Genomic DNA, 17,585 nt, shown 5'->3' with positions numbered 1-17,585 from the left:
AGAAAACACAGTTTTTCATCTCTTTAGCATTGCTATTCTTTTCTGGACTCTCCAGTATCTTACTATTCTGTTCAAAGGAACAGTGTTCCAAAGTGAACATATGAGTTTCATGAAGCTATGGTGAGTGCAGAGCATGAAGAAACACCACTTGTAACTTCTAAATTATAATGCAAAATCTCCGTGGCCTTTTTTTTTCTTTCTTTTCTTTGTTTTTTTTTAAAGTAATAATACTATACACTTGAAAATCACTTTCAACCATTGATAAATTACGGTCATTAGGAATCGAGCTACGGAGAACAGTATGGAGGTTCCTTAAAAAACTAAAAATAGAACTACCATACAACCCAGCAATGCCACTACTGGGCATATACCCTGAGAAAACCATAATTCAAAAAGAGTCATGTACCACAATGTTCACTGAAGCACTATTTACAATAGGCAGGACATGGAAGCAACCTAAGTGTCCATCGACAGATGAATGGATAAAGAAGATGTGGCACATATGTACAATGGAATATGACTCAGCCATAAAAAGAAACGAAATTGAGTTATTTGTAGTGAGGTGGATGGACCTAGAGTCTGTCATACAGAGTGAAGTAAGTCAGAAAGAGAAAAACAAATACCATATGCTAACACATATATATGGAATCTAAGAGGAAAAAAAAGGTTCTGATGAACCTAAGGGCAGGACAGGAATAAAGACACAGACGTAGAGAATGCACTTGAGGACACAGGGAGGGGAAAGGGTAAGCTGGGACAAAGTGAGAGAGTGGCATGGACATATATACACTACCGAACGTAAAATAGATAGCTAGTGGGAAGCAGTTGCATAGCACAGGGAGATCAGCTCGGTGCTTTGTGACCACCTAGAGGGGTGGGATAGGGAGGGTGGGAGGGAGGGAGATGCAAGAGGGAGGGGATATGGGGATATATGTATGCAGATAGCTGATTCACTTTGTTATAAGGCAGAAAGTAACATAACACTGTAAAGCAATTATACTCCAATAAAGATGTTAAAAAAAAATAAAGTAATAATACTATACAGTTGAAAATCACTTTCAACCGTTGATAAATTACGGTCATTAGGAATCGAGTTACATAGTAAAAGTAACTATTTTCCTTTTCCTAAATTGGTTGGACAATAAAAAGCAGCCCGATTACTGTTCATAGGAAAGGATGAGAATTTGAACAGAGAAACTTTGTATACTACCTTGCACTATTTAGAAGCAACAAGGAACATTCAGTGGTGTTCACCTAACCTTGTAGTTCCTCTAGTCAAATTCATTCATTCCATTCAGTTATTCCAAGCTGCTGTTAAAAAGTTCTAAAGATTTTTTTTGACATTTAAGAACTTTTTATGTACAATTCATACCATTTCAAATGAATCAAATGTGGCTGCATTATAAACTGCATATAAAGTGGTTAAGGTAGTTTCAATTTTAAAGGAGGTTTTCAGTTAAATGTCTGGGTTTTGCCTGAATGATGCCGAATAATCAGTCTGATTGAGCAATTCGCTCTTCAGTCTATTGATTTGGTAATAAATAAAGTAGAAATACCAAAAAGCCTAAAAGCACTTGAGTATTAATGGATGAAGTTACCCTAAAGAATAAAATGGTGTGAAAACTAGAAATCAGCTTTCCAAGGAGGGAAAGAGACTGAAATTAGAGCAACCAAGTGAAAATTAAGAACATATCTATCTATTCCCCGTCCTGGGGAATTCCTTGGCGGTCCAGTGGTTAGGACTCGGTGCTTTCACTGCCGTGACCCTGGGTTCAATTCCTGGGCAGGGGAGTAATAAGATTCCACAAGCCGAGCGGTGCAGCCAAAAAACAAAAAACAAAAAACAAAAAAACCCCATAAAATAACATACCAACAATATTCCAATTGACATGTCTTCATTAGATTATTTATTTTTAACATTTTTTCTTTTTTAAATACATAGTAGGCTGGAAACCTAAGTCAGGCTTCCAGTATATTATTATCAGGAAACCCAGAAAGTTCTAACACTGTAACATATTTTCTTTAGATGATGATATTTCATATTTCAAGGATGCATAGAGGGAATCCAATAATGCTCCAAATTCATAAAACCATAAAAACAGGTTTTATTTAAAATTAAATGAGAAGATAATATGCAAAGATACACAAAATCTTTATTAAATGACCACATAGTAATCTGATATAACACTTCCTGATACAAGAAAAGGGATTATGAACTAGTTCATAGTATATTAAAAAATTTCCAAAGTAAAACAAAATTTGCAAATAAAATGTTTCTACACACATTGCCATTTCCTTTTATGACCAATTCCCCTCTATTTGGACATCCACCTTTCATATACCTATTGTCCTGTGCTGTTCCCTGCATCATGTTCCTCCTCCTGGATGGTGACACATTCCCTACAAGGTCTCTTCAAAACTATACCACCACCACAAAATTCCTTTTGCTACCAAGCTCTGATCTCAGCTGGCTCTCCTGGAAAATGGCAATAAGGTAAATACACAGTAAGGTGGTTTCAAGGGATGACAGGCCTTTTATGACCTGATTATGTACATTATGTAGATGGCTACTTCCCCACACCAAAAGCAAGTCATTCCTAATTCTCATTGTCTTCTATATAGTCAATAGAGCTAGTTATCTAGAAGAGAGAGAAACACAGAGAAAGAGAGAGAGATAGAGAAAGAGAGAGAGAGAGAGAAATACATACAGATTTATTTTTAGGTTAAGAACAAACATCCTAAGATATCTAAAAATTCCATTATGTGTCAGGGAAATATAACTGAAAGAGGGTGGTGGTTCAAGGCATTAGAAAGTGTCTGTACTGACGGGGTTTTGTATAGGGTAGCCCAGAACTGATGGTGATACCCAAGCAAAATGCAGGGGTACCAAATACCTATTAAAATAAATTGTAAACAAAAATCAAGCACAGATTAGATCTGAACAAATTCTTTTCTACTTAAGACAATGACCCCCAACTTAGAGACCACCAGCCTCTACCAGTTTTCAAGTGATGACAAGTAGTCCTCAAATTCATATACACACCCAGCCAACAGACTAAATAAAACACATGTTTCTCAACCATAGGGATGACTATTCCTCAAATGTAAATAGTTCATGATGTGATTAATAAAATCCAAATACATTCAAAGAAAGTACTGAATTCATAATTAGCTTGTCATTATTTTCTCAGCTAATATACAATAAATATTCAACTACTCGTATGAGTGAGTCCTTGAAATTTTGGGCTTTATAAAAAGTATCTTCATGTCAACAAAAGGGTTGAGAATGGCTAACCTAAGGTTCTATACTAAACTCTCCAGAAAAGGTTAGATGTACCCGGGTTCCAGTGCCTCCGTATGTACAACATACGTAAGCTGATCTCCCTACTTCCTTCCACGGAGATGAATAACCAAACTACAAGCATGGCACTAAGTTTCAGTGATGTGCAAAAAAAATGGATTTTCCTTTGGAGTAATAAATTTGAAGTAACAAAAGGAAAGTAAACAAATATATACACGTGACTAAAATCCATACAAAAATATATTAATTTAATTTATCAGATCCCCTCCATAGATAATCTGCGCAGAGTACACTGAAATGTTCCCTTAGCATGAATTGACTATGATCTTATCAGCTAAATGAGCCCACAGGGCTGCTTCACACCTGCTTTCCCAATATCACTCTGTAAAGAGCTCCAAGCTCATTAGCCAAGTGGACCTTCTTTAAAAACAGCAAGAATAACATGAAGAGCAAAGAATGGATATGAACTCATCAGCAAATCTAAGGCAGGTTGATTGCCTGGTCCTCCTTGAATTTGGGGATCTTCTTAAACTCACTTTGCTTGAAGAAAAGCTGGGCCAGGATGTGGTCTACTGTGGCCTGGAGATAATCGTCCATGTCAAGGGTTTGCAACTGATAGTAGAAACAAAAAAAAGATGTATCAGCACCAAATTACTCAGGTTCCTACAAAGATCTTACAGCCATCAAGGCATTTTCAAGACTGTAGGTACATAGCTGTGTAACATTAGGAGCTATGAAATCCTGCGAATGGTCCCCTTGTACACTTGTCTTCTCTTGCCATGCGGAGCTCACCACTTCGACTCTGGGAATAAGGAAAGTCTGACTGATAGCTAGAGATGCTGAGGCATCTGAAGCTTTCTTAGAAGGGACCTCCATCCCACTGGGAGGTAGCTCTCTTTAAAGAGGGAGCAAGACCTTTTGTCTACTTGTAAGCAGGGACCAGTGGCCAAAGGGCCTCTCAGAGCTCCATGCCCAGAGGCACATGATGGAGGCTAACGTGGCTGCCAGGTAAGTAGTCCTCCTCCTGCACAGCCAGAGGCAGTCGTTAATCTCTGCCTGTCTGGCCTGGCTGTCCAGTTGGCTGGCTCTGACTCTGTCTGTCTGTCCTTGTGCCCTCTCTCTATCACGATCTTACTGTCCTTTCTGCACCCCTCCCCCTTGACACTACCACTCTTTCTCAGCCAGCCTCTCAATTTCTGCATGTATGTGGGTCTCTCTGGGTCTCTCACTGTGTTTCTGTCTCTCTCTGTGTCTGTGTGTGTGTCTCTGAGCTTATCTGTCTCTGAATCTCTCTCCTAACTCTTTGTGTGCGTGTCTCTAGGTATGTCTGCCTTTCCCTGCCCCTCTGTATATAGGTCTGTCTGTGTCTGGGTATGTATGTATCTGTGTGTCTCTCCTTCTGTGTCTCTGTCTCTATATGGGTCTCTGTCCCTCTTGGTGTCTATGTCTGTATGACTCCTTCTATTTGTGTATCTGTGTTGTTCCTCTCTTTTTCTCTGTGTCTGTGTCATTCTCTTTGTAGATCTCTGTCTCTCTGTATGTCTCTATCGCTGTGTATCTCTGGGCATGTATGTCTCTCTCTGTGTCCCTATGTCTCATTCTGTGTTTCTCTCTAGGCATGTGTTTCTGTCTCTCAGCCTCTCTTTATTCTTCCTCCTTCCTCTTTCCCTTCATACCCCTATGCAAAATACATCCCCGTTAGAAACACCCCTAATACCCCTTCTAGTGGGTTAGTCGGGGTTATGCTCCCTCAAGATGCATATCAGACATTCCTGGCGGTGGGGGTAGATGTAAAAAAAATTCCTCCTACCCAAAATTCTGATTCATTTTTTCCTTCCCTGTTGTGGATCACTCCCTTAAATTGCTTCTTTTCATTAAAAAAAAAAAAAACAACCCTCTACTTCTTTTCTCTTTTCAAAAGATTTATATTCTTTAATTCTTGACTTGTATTTAATAATTTTCAATTGTTATTTTAATCCTTCTTTCATATTTTTAAGTTTTAATTTGTTGGTATTAGCCTTTCACATCAATCTTTAATTAATTTTTAAAATTCCCTTTTCTTGATCTTAATTTTTTTAACTCTAACTTGCTGTTTTAATGAGTTTTTCCCTTCTTTTCCTATTTATATTTGATTTGACTTCATTTTGCTTCATGATTTGTTCTTATAACAGCTGTAGAGAATGATGACCAAGGGGGTGGCAGTAGCGGTGAGCCCCACACCAAAAGCAGGGGACACTGGAATCCTCTTCCCCCCAAGAGTCTACAGCTAGCTTTCCATTGCACCTCCTCTCACAGAGCTCTTCACAAACCTCATCCCAGGTACCCCCAGGAAGGTTCAGAGACCCAGAGAAGCAGATGCTGGAATTTTTCAGTGTCCCTCAAAGAAGGGAAGTGTCATCATGGGAAATAAGCACCACTGAGCAGGATGGCATAGGTTCTGTAGATGATACTGCTGAATTCATGCTGTGCTCGCCCCTGGAGATCTTGTTGGGTCTCCATTTAGGAAGAACCACGGCCAAGAGAAATGTCTGTCTGTTCCTGGATTTGCCCCAGGAATACCCAGACTCTTATAATTCTCACCCAGTCTCAGCAGGGAACCTAGTCCTAAGGACTGTTCAAAAATCTAAATTCCACTATTTATTCTTGTTTTTCAAACACATTATTCTATCTAATTAAGGAACACTGGGGTGAATTTTTAAAAGCAAGCAACTATTTAATACAATAAACAATTCCTCTTAATGTATGTTTTATACTACAGATCACGATATATCAGATTTGCTTAAAACAAAGAATGATGGGAAGGAATGCTACTCCTTCTTGGTAGCACTGCTCTATCATACTCAATGTTACTTCACGTCTCCTAAAGTTTCTTTTCATATACAAGAGACTCTTCTTTTCCTCTCTCTGCCAAGTAAATTCCAGAAGAATAAACTAGCCATGCTCACTTCAGCTCCTCCCTCTCTGTCTGGGAACTGGCAAAGCTTCAAAAATCATGCTCTGCTTCTCTACGCTGTAAGGTAGTACAAGGGCCCACCTCAACGTCGGAAGGCCAGCCCAATTCTGGAGATAGATATTAGGAAACCCACTTGCCCACAGATATTAATCATATTCTCTAATACCTGCTTGATTAGTAATAGAAATGATTTCCTGGATCTCTATATACTGCTCTTTGGTCTTTTTTCTCAGCTGGTTGAGAATTGGGGGAATTAAGAGGGAATGTGATGTATTGGATCCCTTTATAACTGAATGAAAAGATTATTTGATTCTTCTCTTCACACATTCGTTCAGCCAGTTCATTCATTCAATCATTTATTCAACACACATATACTGAGGGCCCCCTATGATGCAGATACATTGCTTAGCAGAGTATTCTGCACTTCACTGGCACTCAGCAATCTCTCTTAAACTGGCTTATTCTCACCTGGTCTCCAGTGCTGAAGGCAAGAATGAGAAGCAATTCCTTATCGCATGTATTCTTAATGTCATGCTGGGTTCCAGTGGGGAAAAATAGCACATCTCCCATGTGAACGTTAAACTCTATGGTACACTGAGCATTGATAATGCCCACCTAAGGAGGGGAAAAAACTATGCTGAAGTTAAGCAAATAAAATCAAATATTCATTAAGGATAAGTATTCATAGTGAAGAACAGATGGATAAAAGCATATGGTTATAAAGGGACTTCTCAGAGAGGGTAAATAGCAGAAAAGAGGCAATCCTTCACATTAACTCTCCTGTTTCTGAGACAAAGTCCCACAAAAATTAAAAGATGCTCTATTTAAAGTAAATGTCCCTCAAAATGCATTAGTGAATTCAATAGTGTAGAACATCATGCAAAAAGAGCATTAATCACCATGTTCTAATTAAGGGTTATCAATTACATTCCCTAATTAGGCAGAGGATTTAAATTGCAGTGTTTTACCACCTCTATGCCCTCCTTCCTACTTGCTTGGGAAAATTCAGTCTTCTGGGAGAGCAGCATCCTAATGGTCTTTTAAAAAAAGGGTTAGAGACTAAATGTGCATACAAACGCACACATGTGAGCACAAAGCACGCCAAAAATAAAATCTGATCCTTGAAATTAAATTTGTGGAAGATTACAATGCCCTTTTCCAATTTATTAAAGCTTTCACTTCTAAGAACAAAAAACTTTTGCTATGGGTGACATAAAAGGTGAATTTCAGTCTGGTCTGATTCTTTCTGTCAAGACTGATTCAGGTGCAAGCTAGAGAAGCCCATTTTACCTGTAGATCTCCCCAGGAGCCCTGTAGTAACATGCTACTTCGTGTGGTTTTTCTGAAGAATCAAAGGGGGTGATAGTAATAACTTCACCAAGATGACAAGTATGCGTCAGAAGGATCCTGGGTAAATGGGGATATATGGCCACCCTGCTGGCGCTCCACACCTCCCCCCCGCCCACTCATCTTACACTGAGAGGCAAACAGCCAATTTCACGGTCCCCAAAGTGGAGCACATTAAATGCTTGCATTACCTGAGAATGCAAAACTCTGAACATGTAAGCAGGTATTCCAGCCCCTCACCATTAGTGATAAACCTCTTTATCAGTTCTGAAATGTTCTTAGCCCCTTCTCATGCTAAGAGGAAACTTGGAAGTTACCTAGCAGGACCTGCATGGTATCCTCTGTGGAAATGGCCCAGAAAGCCATTGGCACAGAGTCCTATTATGTTACCAACAAGTGAACCAAAACAAAGAAATACCTCCTGTTTGCTTCTTTCTGCACTGAAAAGGAAAGTTCAAAAAAAAACGGGTTCACAGAGAAATTACCTTTGCACATCCACTTATTACATATCCCATTTCATTTGCATTAAAATGAAAATGTGGCTGTCTTAATCCATTGTTATAAATCCTGAGTGTACTCAAAGTGAGGGCATTTTGGTGCTTGAGAAAGAAAAAGAAACATGAAATCCAGTTATTTAGCCAACATTCAACTCAGCAACTTAACAATTCATATAATTATAATGATAACTAATATTTATGAAGCCCTCACTGAGAACATGCAATTTTTTATGTCCTTTACATTTATTATGTCACTTGTCCCTTATAATAATCTTTTAAGGTTGCCACCAACCTTATGAGATGAAATTAAAATCTAGGTTGGTTGAGTATACTAGGGTCACACAGTGGCAGAACTGGGATCTGAATCAGGGAATTTGATGCCACAGCTGTGCTCTTAGTCATTAAGCAATACAGCCAGTTGAGCATTTAAAACAAATGAAAATGAAAAGAGAAATGAAAAGAGAAATCTCACGAGCATCCAGTCTCTTTGTTAATGTAACCACCCACGCCAAGAAGTTAAGCTCCCAAATTCACAATGAGGCCTCAATCAATAGTTTGCATTGATCAAATCAACCAGTGTTTGACTAGCTCTTTCCTTTTCCTTTGTCCAGAAAAATGATGAATCCAATCTAAATCTCATATTTCATCCATTTTAATAATAATTAAATAATAATAATTAAATAAATAATGTTTTAATAATTTCAAAACATTTTTCTCAATTACCTGATTCAGGAATTCACTAAAAATTTTTTCATCGTTGCTTAGTTCACTTCTATTTTTCCAATATTGTGCCAATTGTATTACTGCTCCTGGAAATTGATATTCTTTTGAACCTGAATCAGAGGAAGTTTAAAAAACAAAATAAGATAAACTACTTCAAAATGGTACTACAAAAGGAGAGTCAAATGCAGTTCCAGTAAGGTACATAGCCCTTCTACAGTCACAGAAAGTTTATGTGGTAGGAATTGCCAATACCACCTCCTATGTTCCCCCAAGATATTGATCTGATACTGTCAGATACTATCCTAACTTCCCAAACTCTCCTGAAATTTCTAACATAGAGTGACCTCTTTAAGACAGACATTCAAGTCAGGGGACCTGGCTGGAAAACGTGAGTCATCCTAAATACCAATCCCTACCTCTCCCCTCAATCGGTCAATGAAGCCCTGTCAGTCCTGCATCTCTAAATTCTCTGCTTCTCAACAATTCTTTCCCTCTCACATAGTGCAGGCCACCATCATCCCCTACTTGAGGGACTGCAGGAGCCCCCTGACTCATCACCCTGCCTCTCACCTGGCCACTTCCAATTATTCTCCACAATCCAGCTGGATTGGTCATCACTTCAAAAAACAAAACTAACACCAACTCAAAAAGATATATGCACCCCATGCTCATCGCAGCATTATTTACAATAGCCAAGATACAGAAACAACCTAAGTGCCCAAGCTCACAGATACAGAGAACAGAGTGGTAGCTGCCAGCGGCGGGGGTAGGGGTGGGTGAAATGGTTGAAGGAAGTCAAGAGATACAAACTTCCAGTTACAAAACAAACAAATCATGGGGATGTAATGTGGAGCAAGGCAGCTATAGTTAGTAATACTGTATTGCATACTTTAAAGTTGCTAAGATCTTGTAAGTTCCCAGTGACAAGGAAAATATCTGTAACTATGTATAGTGATGGATGTTAACTAGACTTATTGTGGTGATCGTTTCACAATATATACAAATATTGAATCATTGTGTTGTATACCTGAAACTAACATAGTGTTGTATGTCAATTATACCTCAATAAAATAAATAAAATGATAAAAATAAATAAATTAAAAACCTCATTGTGTCACTCTCCTATTTAAAGCCCCCTAATTGCTACATGATTGGCCTCTCCTCTCTCATAAGCTTCTTCTCCTACAGCATCCCCCAGCCCCAGCACACCCCCCTCACACTCTGAATCTTTTTTGCACATTCTCTTTTGTTTCCAGCCCTTTTCTCACATTTCCTACTCTGTTGAGAAATGTGTCTTTTCAAACTTCTCTTGACTGTGACCCACTGTAAAAAACACATTACATCTCAATCCAATACACCTATATAATCATATATATAAATACTTAACTAAAAAGGCTTCACAAAATAACATACTATACCTTTCAGGTCATAAAATTATCTCCACACAAGGCTATCTGGAGACTGTGAGTAATCAGCATTGACAACCAGTTCTGCCAAGTTGGGAGGAAGACTGACCCCCTCATCCTCTTTTTGCTTATGGAATGTTCTAATGAAACGAATTCCACCTTCAGCCTGAAACACATGAGAGACCATATAAGATATTTGTGAAACGTTCTACACATTTTAGCAATAGAAGGGGTGGTAGCTGAGGATAAGGCAGCACTGGCACCAGTGTGGTTTTCAGTGGCCCAGTCAAAAGAGCTGACCTCGATTAGCCTAAGACTTGTGATCTTTATGAAAATCTTCCAAGTATTCAATGTATGGGCATTGGTATTTTATGGTCAATATAAACTCCTGCAAAAATATACACTGGTTCCCATGCTTACCAACACTCTCACTAATGACTCATTTCCTCTACTTCTCCCTATAACATTAGAGCAGGATCTGCTGCAAGATAAATCTCAAAATCTTACTACTTAGATTCCTAAATTTCCCACAAAACCCCTTCCGGGTACCACTCACGGGCCATCACCAATTCTGAGCACCCATTTGCTCAGGCAGCACCCACATCTGACCCTCTATACCCAGCGTTATCAGCAATCCCTCCACTGGTAGTGTAACTACTGAAAGAGAGCAAAAGTAGCCATTCCTCAGGAAAACTGGGGGAACCTCTGCATTAGATTAGGAAAACACAATTACATTACCTGTAGCAAAGTTATCCCTGGATGAGCATATGGCTTTTCAGAGATGAAAATTATACTAATTTTTATTAACTGTATCCTAACCTTTCTACCAATTCACTACACAGTAGCTTCCTATAGCAGTCCTTCGTAAGGGAATATAAAGAGCAATTCACCTTCAGTGCTCTTGAGCCCATTACCCAAATGTCACTTTGTTGACTGCTGCCTTAGAAACCCGAATATTCATGCCCTCTTTGTACCTATGTAATGCATACCCTCATGGGATTTGTTCTCAGCAGTGGTACAGACCTCTGGTGACCTGGAAGCAATGTCCTCAGGTATAGAAAACATTACATCATCAGCTTCCAGGGTCTGAAGTTCATGATGTGTAGAAAAGAAGAGCAAGAAAAAGCAGTCTTCGCTCCCCACATGCTCTATCCAGTGTACTGTGTTTTTAGGGAAGAAGATCACTTGGCCAGCTGTAACACTGTACGTGGTAACGACAGCACCATCATCAGCCACCCCAATCCGTGCTGTCCCCTGAAACATAAACGGAAGAGCTCATCCAACACTACTTTAGAGCAATGTTCCTCAACCTTTTTTCATTACATCCCTTCTAAGATACCACGTTAGACTTTTTTTTCTAATCACCACCCTATGAAATGTTAACACTATAGGGGTACTGTAGATCTGTATACTGTATACACATACTGCTCATGTACTACATGTACATCTATGCTTTATACATAAAAAGAGTAACACTTTTACCCTGTTAACCAGTTTTTGCCCCCTTTTGGGCAATACCACCCCCACTGAGCATTTAGAGCTCTAAGTTCATGCTAGTTTGATAGTCTGAAAAGACTGCAGGCACATGTGTACACACATGCATGTGTGTGCTTGCGTGTGTTTGTGTGTGTATGCATACAGAGGCGTATGTATTTTCCAGATAAGAAAAAGTCTGCATACAATTTTGATAATAATAATAGTAATAACATAGTGCTTTTACTGTGTGTCCAGGTATTCTTCTAAGAAGGGTTTAATCTCATAGAGATAAAGCTCTAATCTCTCTTCTTGTTGTAAATTTTAAAATCAAGTGAATTGTCCAAGTATAAAAAAGGAGTTTTATTAAAAACAACAGAAATATGTCACACACAAAAAACTGGCTGATCTATTAATAAGATCATCAGGGTAAGACCAAACTCTGAAAGTTCTATGAGAGCTTAGTCACTACAGCTTCCCCAGTGTCTGGAATACAGAAGCCATAAATACATTTCAGAATTAATGACTTATTTGAAATTCAAGTAAGTACACTAATTTCACTTCCAAAGAATTCTGAAAGGTCTAAACCACAAAAGGGCATCCAACTGGCTGATCACAGAGACTCAAGGCTGAACGTCAGCAAACTAGTTTGTTATTACAGTCACTACTTTATTCCTTAAAGGGAAGCTGTAGTTTCTTTGCTCATTAGATCACAGCTACCAGTTTTAGCTTTGGCTCAAAGGATGGAACAGTGGGGATTTCCCTGGTGGCACAGTGGATAAGAATCCGCCTGCCAATGCAGGGGACATGGGTTCGAGCCCTGGTCCGGGAAGATCCCACATGCCGCGGAGCAACTAAGCCCGTGCACCACAACTGAGCCTGCGCTCTAGAGCCCGCAAGCCACAACTACTGAAGTCCGTGAACCTAGAGCCCGTGCTCCGCAACAAGAGCAGCCACCGTTATGAGAAGCCCGCGCACGGCAACAAGGAGTATCCCCCGCTCACTGCAACCAGAAAAAGCCCGCGCACAGCAATGAAGATCCAACACAGCCAAAAATAAATAAATTAAATAAATAAACAAATAAATAAATTTATATATAAAAAAGGCTGGAACAGTGATCTTAGCTTAACAATGTATGAAAAATGATTTCATACTGAAGAAAGAAGTTCAAAGTGATGCCAAGAATAATTAAAACAAACAGGTTAATGCTTCAAGGCACTGATAACAATCTGAGTACACAGCCAAAGCCTGGATGTTGTCTATCACTTATTTAAGTAGGTTTTGCAACAACCTAAATAATAGCCTGAGGACACACAGCACAAATGTTTAAGAGCAGAACGTGGGCAGACTGGTGATACCTGTACAAGATAGCCGTGTTCGGAGGCCATTGCTTTTTATTCTCAGGGTCCCCAGAGTCATCTGTGATCTCTGACTGTTCAAGCTGCTGCCAAAGGCCTCTTCTTCAATGCTGAGATAGTCTTTGACATTGTTCCTGTACCAGGCCCACTGGATTGCGCCACCGGGGAACTCAAACACCTGAAAAGCCATAAGCAAATCATCAGCATGGAGGCCATCTCCTGAGGAACGTGAGGCCACCACGGCCTATGGAGTAAGCGGGAAGCACAAGGGAAAAGGCAATGGTGGTGTGGTGAGTACTGGAGCCCCCAAAAGGAAGAGAAAGAATAGGTCTGCAAGACTCCAGGAGACAACGTGGTACATGCAGTGCTATCAGTCTCTGTTTGACATAAAAAAGAACACCTATCTTGGCAAGAGAACAGGGCTGTCCGCACTTCTCTCCTGCAGCCAAACATAGAACTATCTACTAAAGAAAAATTCTGCCTGGAGCCAATAGCCACCCAACTTTCCCCCTTCTCTATCTCTCACTTCCCTTCCTCCAAACAGCCCGCAGCTGCTTCCTTCCAATGAAGAGAGAACAAAGCTTAGAAAACAAGCAATGGAAACTTTGTTTTGAAATCACCATTTATAATAGATGATTCTTTTTCCTAATACGTGTGATCCATACCTTGGATTTAGGTAAATGATTAAGAAACTTGAATTTTGGATCAACAGCCTTTTGCACCATGGGAATTGCTGTTTGCAGAGGCTGGGCTCCAGGTTCTGAATGGGGCTGAGAGTTGTTAACATAAACCAAGAAGAGAATCAGGACTCCAGATGCTGTGGTAATGGTGCAGGCCAAGAGACACACCTGGAAAATGCTCGTCAGTGACCACTGCCTCTTCTTTTCCTAGGAGAAATTATGAAGCCATTATTCTCTACTCTTGATGCATGAGAAATATTGCCTCCTTTCTCAGTTTGGTTTATTTTCTCTTTACTTAAAAAAATGCATTTGTGGGATAAACATACTGAGTAAAATACTACATGTGTAAATAAATACACACATACGTACACTCACAGTATGGTCAGGCCCCATAAGACGGCTGCTCTCTTGCTCTCTGTACACCCCCTGCCCCCTCCCCAGCCCTGCCTCATGCTTACTTATGCGCATGACTGCCTCCCCTCCTAAGTGGAAAGTTTAATCAGTAACCACCTGTGTGATCGCTGCCCCCCCCAGCTGCCCCCGCTAACCATTGCTCTAGCCCTGGGACCAGACCAGCTCCAGTACGTTCAGTCATCAACAGGAAAGCACGGCTCTTGCGACGGTTGCTAACCCAAAGAGCTGTGTGCAGATGTGTTCCACGGTCCCCCGGGCAACCAAGGAGCCCTTTTGATGTCATGCCCCCTATAACCGATAGCCTCTTCCTCCCCTGTCAGGGAAGGTTGCTGTCGTGTCCTGTCTGCCTGCCCATACATGGTGGGTGTCACTCCAGGACCTCGGCCTCTGACTTGTAAGAGTCCGTGTCCGGTGAATCACTGATGTCTCTGCCGCTGACTCAGGCTCTCTCTTCAGTCTAGCAGCTGGGCAAGTGCAAGGACTGCAGGCTGCAGGGCACAGCCCCACACTCACACACACCCCGTACACCCAGATGACATCCAAATAAACAAGGATAAAAATAAAAATATAAGGAGCTGGGGCACAGAATAATACTAGAAAATTAAGTACCCAGTTAAGTTTGTATATGAAATGCATTCCAAGTCAGTCAGCCGCTATTTACCGGTTTCTTCACCTGAAAATCAAAGAGGTTATAAGTAGCTTTTTCTAAGAACTTTTTGGTTCCAGAATGTACAAATGCATTTACCTGTACAGCTACATGCATGGGAATAAGCAACATAGCAGTAATCAATGGACCTGACAGGTCTCTGTCTCTCTCTCCCTCTCCCTCCTTCATTAAATAGCTTCATTAAATTCCCTTCCTCCTGTGTATTACCTACATGAGCCTCCAAGTCACCACCCATCTCCAAGTCATAATATTTCCATGTATTTCTATGTTACTATTTCCTGGTTTCATATCACAAATATATGCTATAAACAGCAGTATTATTTCTGAGTTACAATCCACATTACTGAAAGCTGCCAAGAAAATACACACCCTAACCTTTGGACCAATTTGCCCTCACTCCTCTGACCGCTAAAATGACGTTTATAAGCAATGAGGTCCAGGACTCCTTTTCCACTGCCCTCTGAGTTCCTGGTCTTTCTCTCTGAGCAAGCAAATCTTTGATCACTAATAATTCTAACAGACATTCTTACTTTAACAATCTTAAATATTCAAAAGAACACAAATAACAAATGTTGGTGAAATGTTGGTGAGGAGAAAAGGGAATCATCGTACACTGTTGGTGGGAATGTAAACTGGTGCAGCCACTGTGGAAGTATGGAGGTTTCTCAAAAAAACTAGAGATATAACTACCATATGACCTGGCAATTCTGCTCCTAGGTACATAATAATAATAAAAAAAACACACTTATTCAAAGAGGTACATGCACCCCAGTGTTCATAGCAGCATTATTTACAATTTCCAAGATATGGAAGTGTCCATCAACAGATGAATGGATAAAGAAGAGGTGGTATATATACAATGGAATACTACTCAACCATAAAAAGGAATAAAATTTTGCCATTTGTAGCAACATGGTTGGACTTGGAGGGCATTATTGCTAAGTGAAATAGGTCTGACAAAGACATGATATCACTTATATGTAGAATCTAAAAAATACAACCAACTAGTCAACATAACAAAAAAGAAGCAGACTCACAGATATAGAGAACAAACCAGTGGTTATCAGTGGAGAGGTGGGGGAGGAGCAATGTAAGGGTTGGAGAGTGGGAGGTACAAACTACTGGGTGTAAGATAGGTTACAAGGATGTACTGTACAGTACAGGGAATATAGCCAATATTTTGTAATAACTAAATGGAGAGTAATCTTTAAAAACTGTATAAAAATTTTAAAAATTATCAATTCTTAAATGGTATATTTTGTATAGCATAATCATTTACCAACATATTCAATTTAACATTGTGTAAGGGTAATATACTGAACAATAAACAACTCATTAATGCCGTGAACAACAATTCATAGAAAGCTGGGCCATTAAATAGCTAAAGGAGTTAAGAGTTTATGAGAGATGGCAAGTCAGGAGATATTCAGAGCAGGAGATGCTACCTTTCTGAAGAAGGTCACTTGAAGAGAGCCGGTCTAAAGAGGGACTGTTTCCTGAGCTCTGCATAAAGGTTATGGGGGGAACTAATCTCAAGATGTAAGTCGCCATTTACATTCTTACCATTCTGGACATGGTATTCATCTTCCCCACAGACACAATATTCTGCTTTGCATCTTCATGCATTTCAAATGCTAAGTTGTCCATTGGCATAGATGGGCAAGCAATTCACTGAAAAAGAAAAACAGGGGAGGGATGTAGCTTTAGCAAATGGAGAGATCCCTGAGAGGAGAAGAATGATAATTCTTAAGGAAGGAAGTGCTTATATAGAGCGGAAAGTTAAGGAAATGAAACAAGGAAGTTGTTTCTTAAACAATAATCTCAGTTGAAAAAAAAAACAAACCCGTAGAAAGCATTGCCAAATTAGAGACCAACAAAACACTTCTTTTGGTCCCCAACTGTTTGCTCACTGATGGCACATACACAGATAATAACAACAATAGCTAACTAACATTTACTTCCTCCCTTCAACAAAGTACCAGGCACAGTACTAAGTGCTTTCCATACATCATGGGATTTAATTCTTACAGCAATCCTGTCAGGTACTATGATGATTATTCCCATTTTGTAAATTAGGAACCTGAGGCACGAAGAGGTGCGATACCTGCCCGAAATCACACAACTAGTTTTAGTGTAGAAGCAAAGCACCCTTTATCAAAAGATTCTTCCATGGCATTGGTTCTCTGCAGAGTCTGATGGTGGGTGCTCAGTCTAGCACAACCTTTTATCACCCAAATCAGTCCTGCCTCCAGATAATGTGACTGATTTTTCTATGTGGTTTACTTATTGGATAATTTTGTTACCTGAAAGTTAAATCTTCATTTAAAATTCATTTTGCATCAGCTTTCCTGGTGGTGAGCTGTGGCCTGAGTAAGCTAAAAACTACTACTGTAATACACGAAACAGTCACCCATCCTCCTTTCCTTTCTATCTTCCTACCTTTATTCCTTCCATAAACATGGTTGAATGCCTACTCTATTCCAGGCTGTATACCACTCTGCACATTACAAAGCCTTTTATTACCTTATAATCTAGTAGGAGAAATGGAAAATAAAGCAAATAATTTCCCCCAAAAATGTGCTGCGTTCTGATAGAAGTATGTACAAGATCTTGCGAGGACGGAAAGAATAATTGTGTTTGAGATAGGAAGAAAAGGCAAGGCCCCTCTGAAACCATAATTTTGAGCTAAGTCTTCGAGTCCCAACACTGTTTCACTTGGTAGGCACACTTAGTCAGTTACATTCTATTTCATATCTCTGGCTTGTC

General features: G+C 39.8%; 2 protein-coding genes across 3 annotated transcripts in view; both read right to left on the bottom strand.

Annotated features, from left to right (window-relative positions):
- Positions 1-3,781: 3,781 nt before the first annotated feature.
- LOC137776645 (uncharacterized) lies at positions 3,782-16,466 on the bottom strand. The gene is given in 10 exon segments (XM_068563295.1): positions 3,782-3,913; positions 6,723-6,869; positions 8,087-8,200; positions 8,822-8,931; positions 10,240-10,393; positions 11,251-11,481; positions 13,059-13,080; positions 13,082-13,236; positions 13,724-13,945; positions 16,383-16,466. Coding segments are annotated over 10 exon segments (1,371 nt in total).
- C14H18orf54 (chromosome 14 C18orf54 homolog) overlaps positions 16,433-17,585 on the bottom strand; it is a 39,214-nt gene continuing 38,061 nt past the window's right edge. Inside the window, exon 8 of one of the 2 annotated variants that reach the window (XM_068563292.1) lies at positions 16,433-16,490. In XM_068563292.1, the coding sequence (XP_068419393.1) occupies positions 16,488-16,490 (3 nt within the window). In that variant the 3' untranslated portion in view covers positions 16,433-16,487. The remainder of the gene's footprint in view (positions 16,491-17,585) is intronic. The other variant, XM_068563289.1, reaches the window with a different exon arrangement.

This window comes from Eschrichtius robustus, chromosome 14 (assembly GCF_028021215.1).
Source record: "Eschrichtius robustus isolate mEscRob2 chromosome 14, mEscRob2.pri, whole genome shotgun sequence".
Taxonomy (NCBI): domain Eukaryota; kingdom Metazoa; phylum Chordata; class Mammalia; order Artiodactyla; family Eschrichtiidae; genus Eschrichtius; species Eschrichtius robustus.
This window is presented reverse-complemented; position numbering and strand designations above follow the sequence as displayed.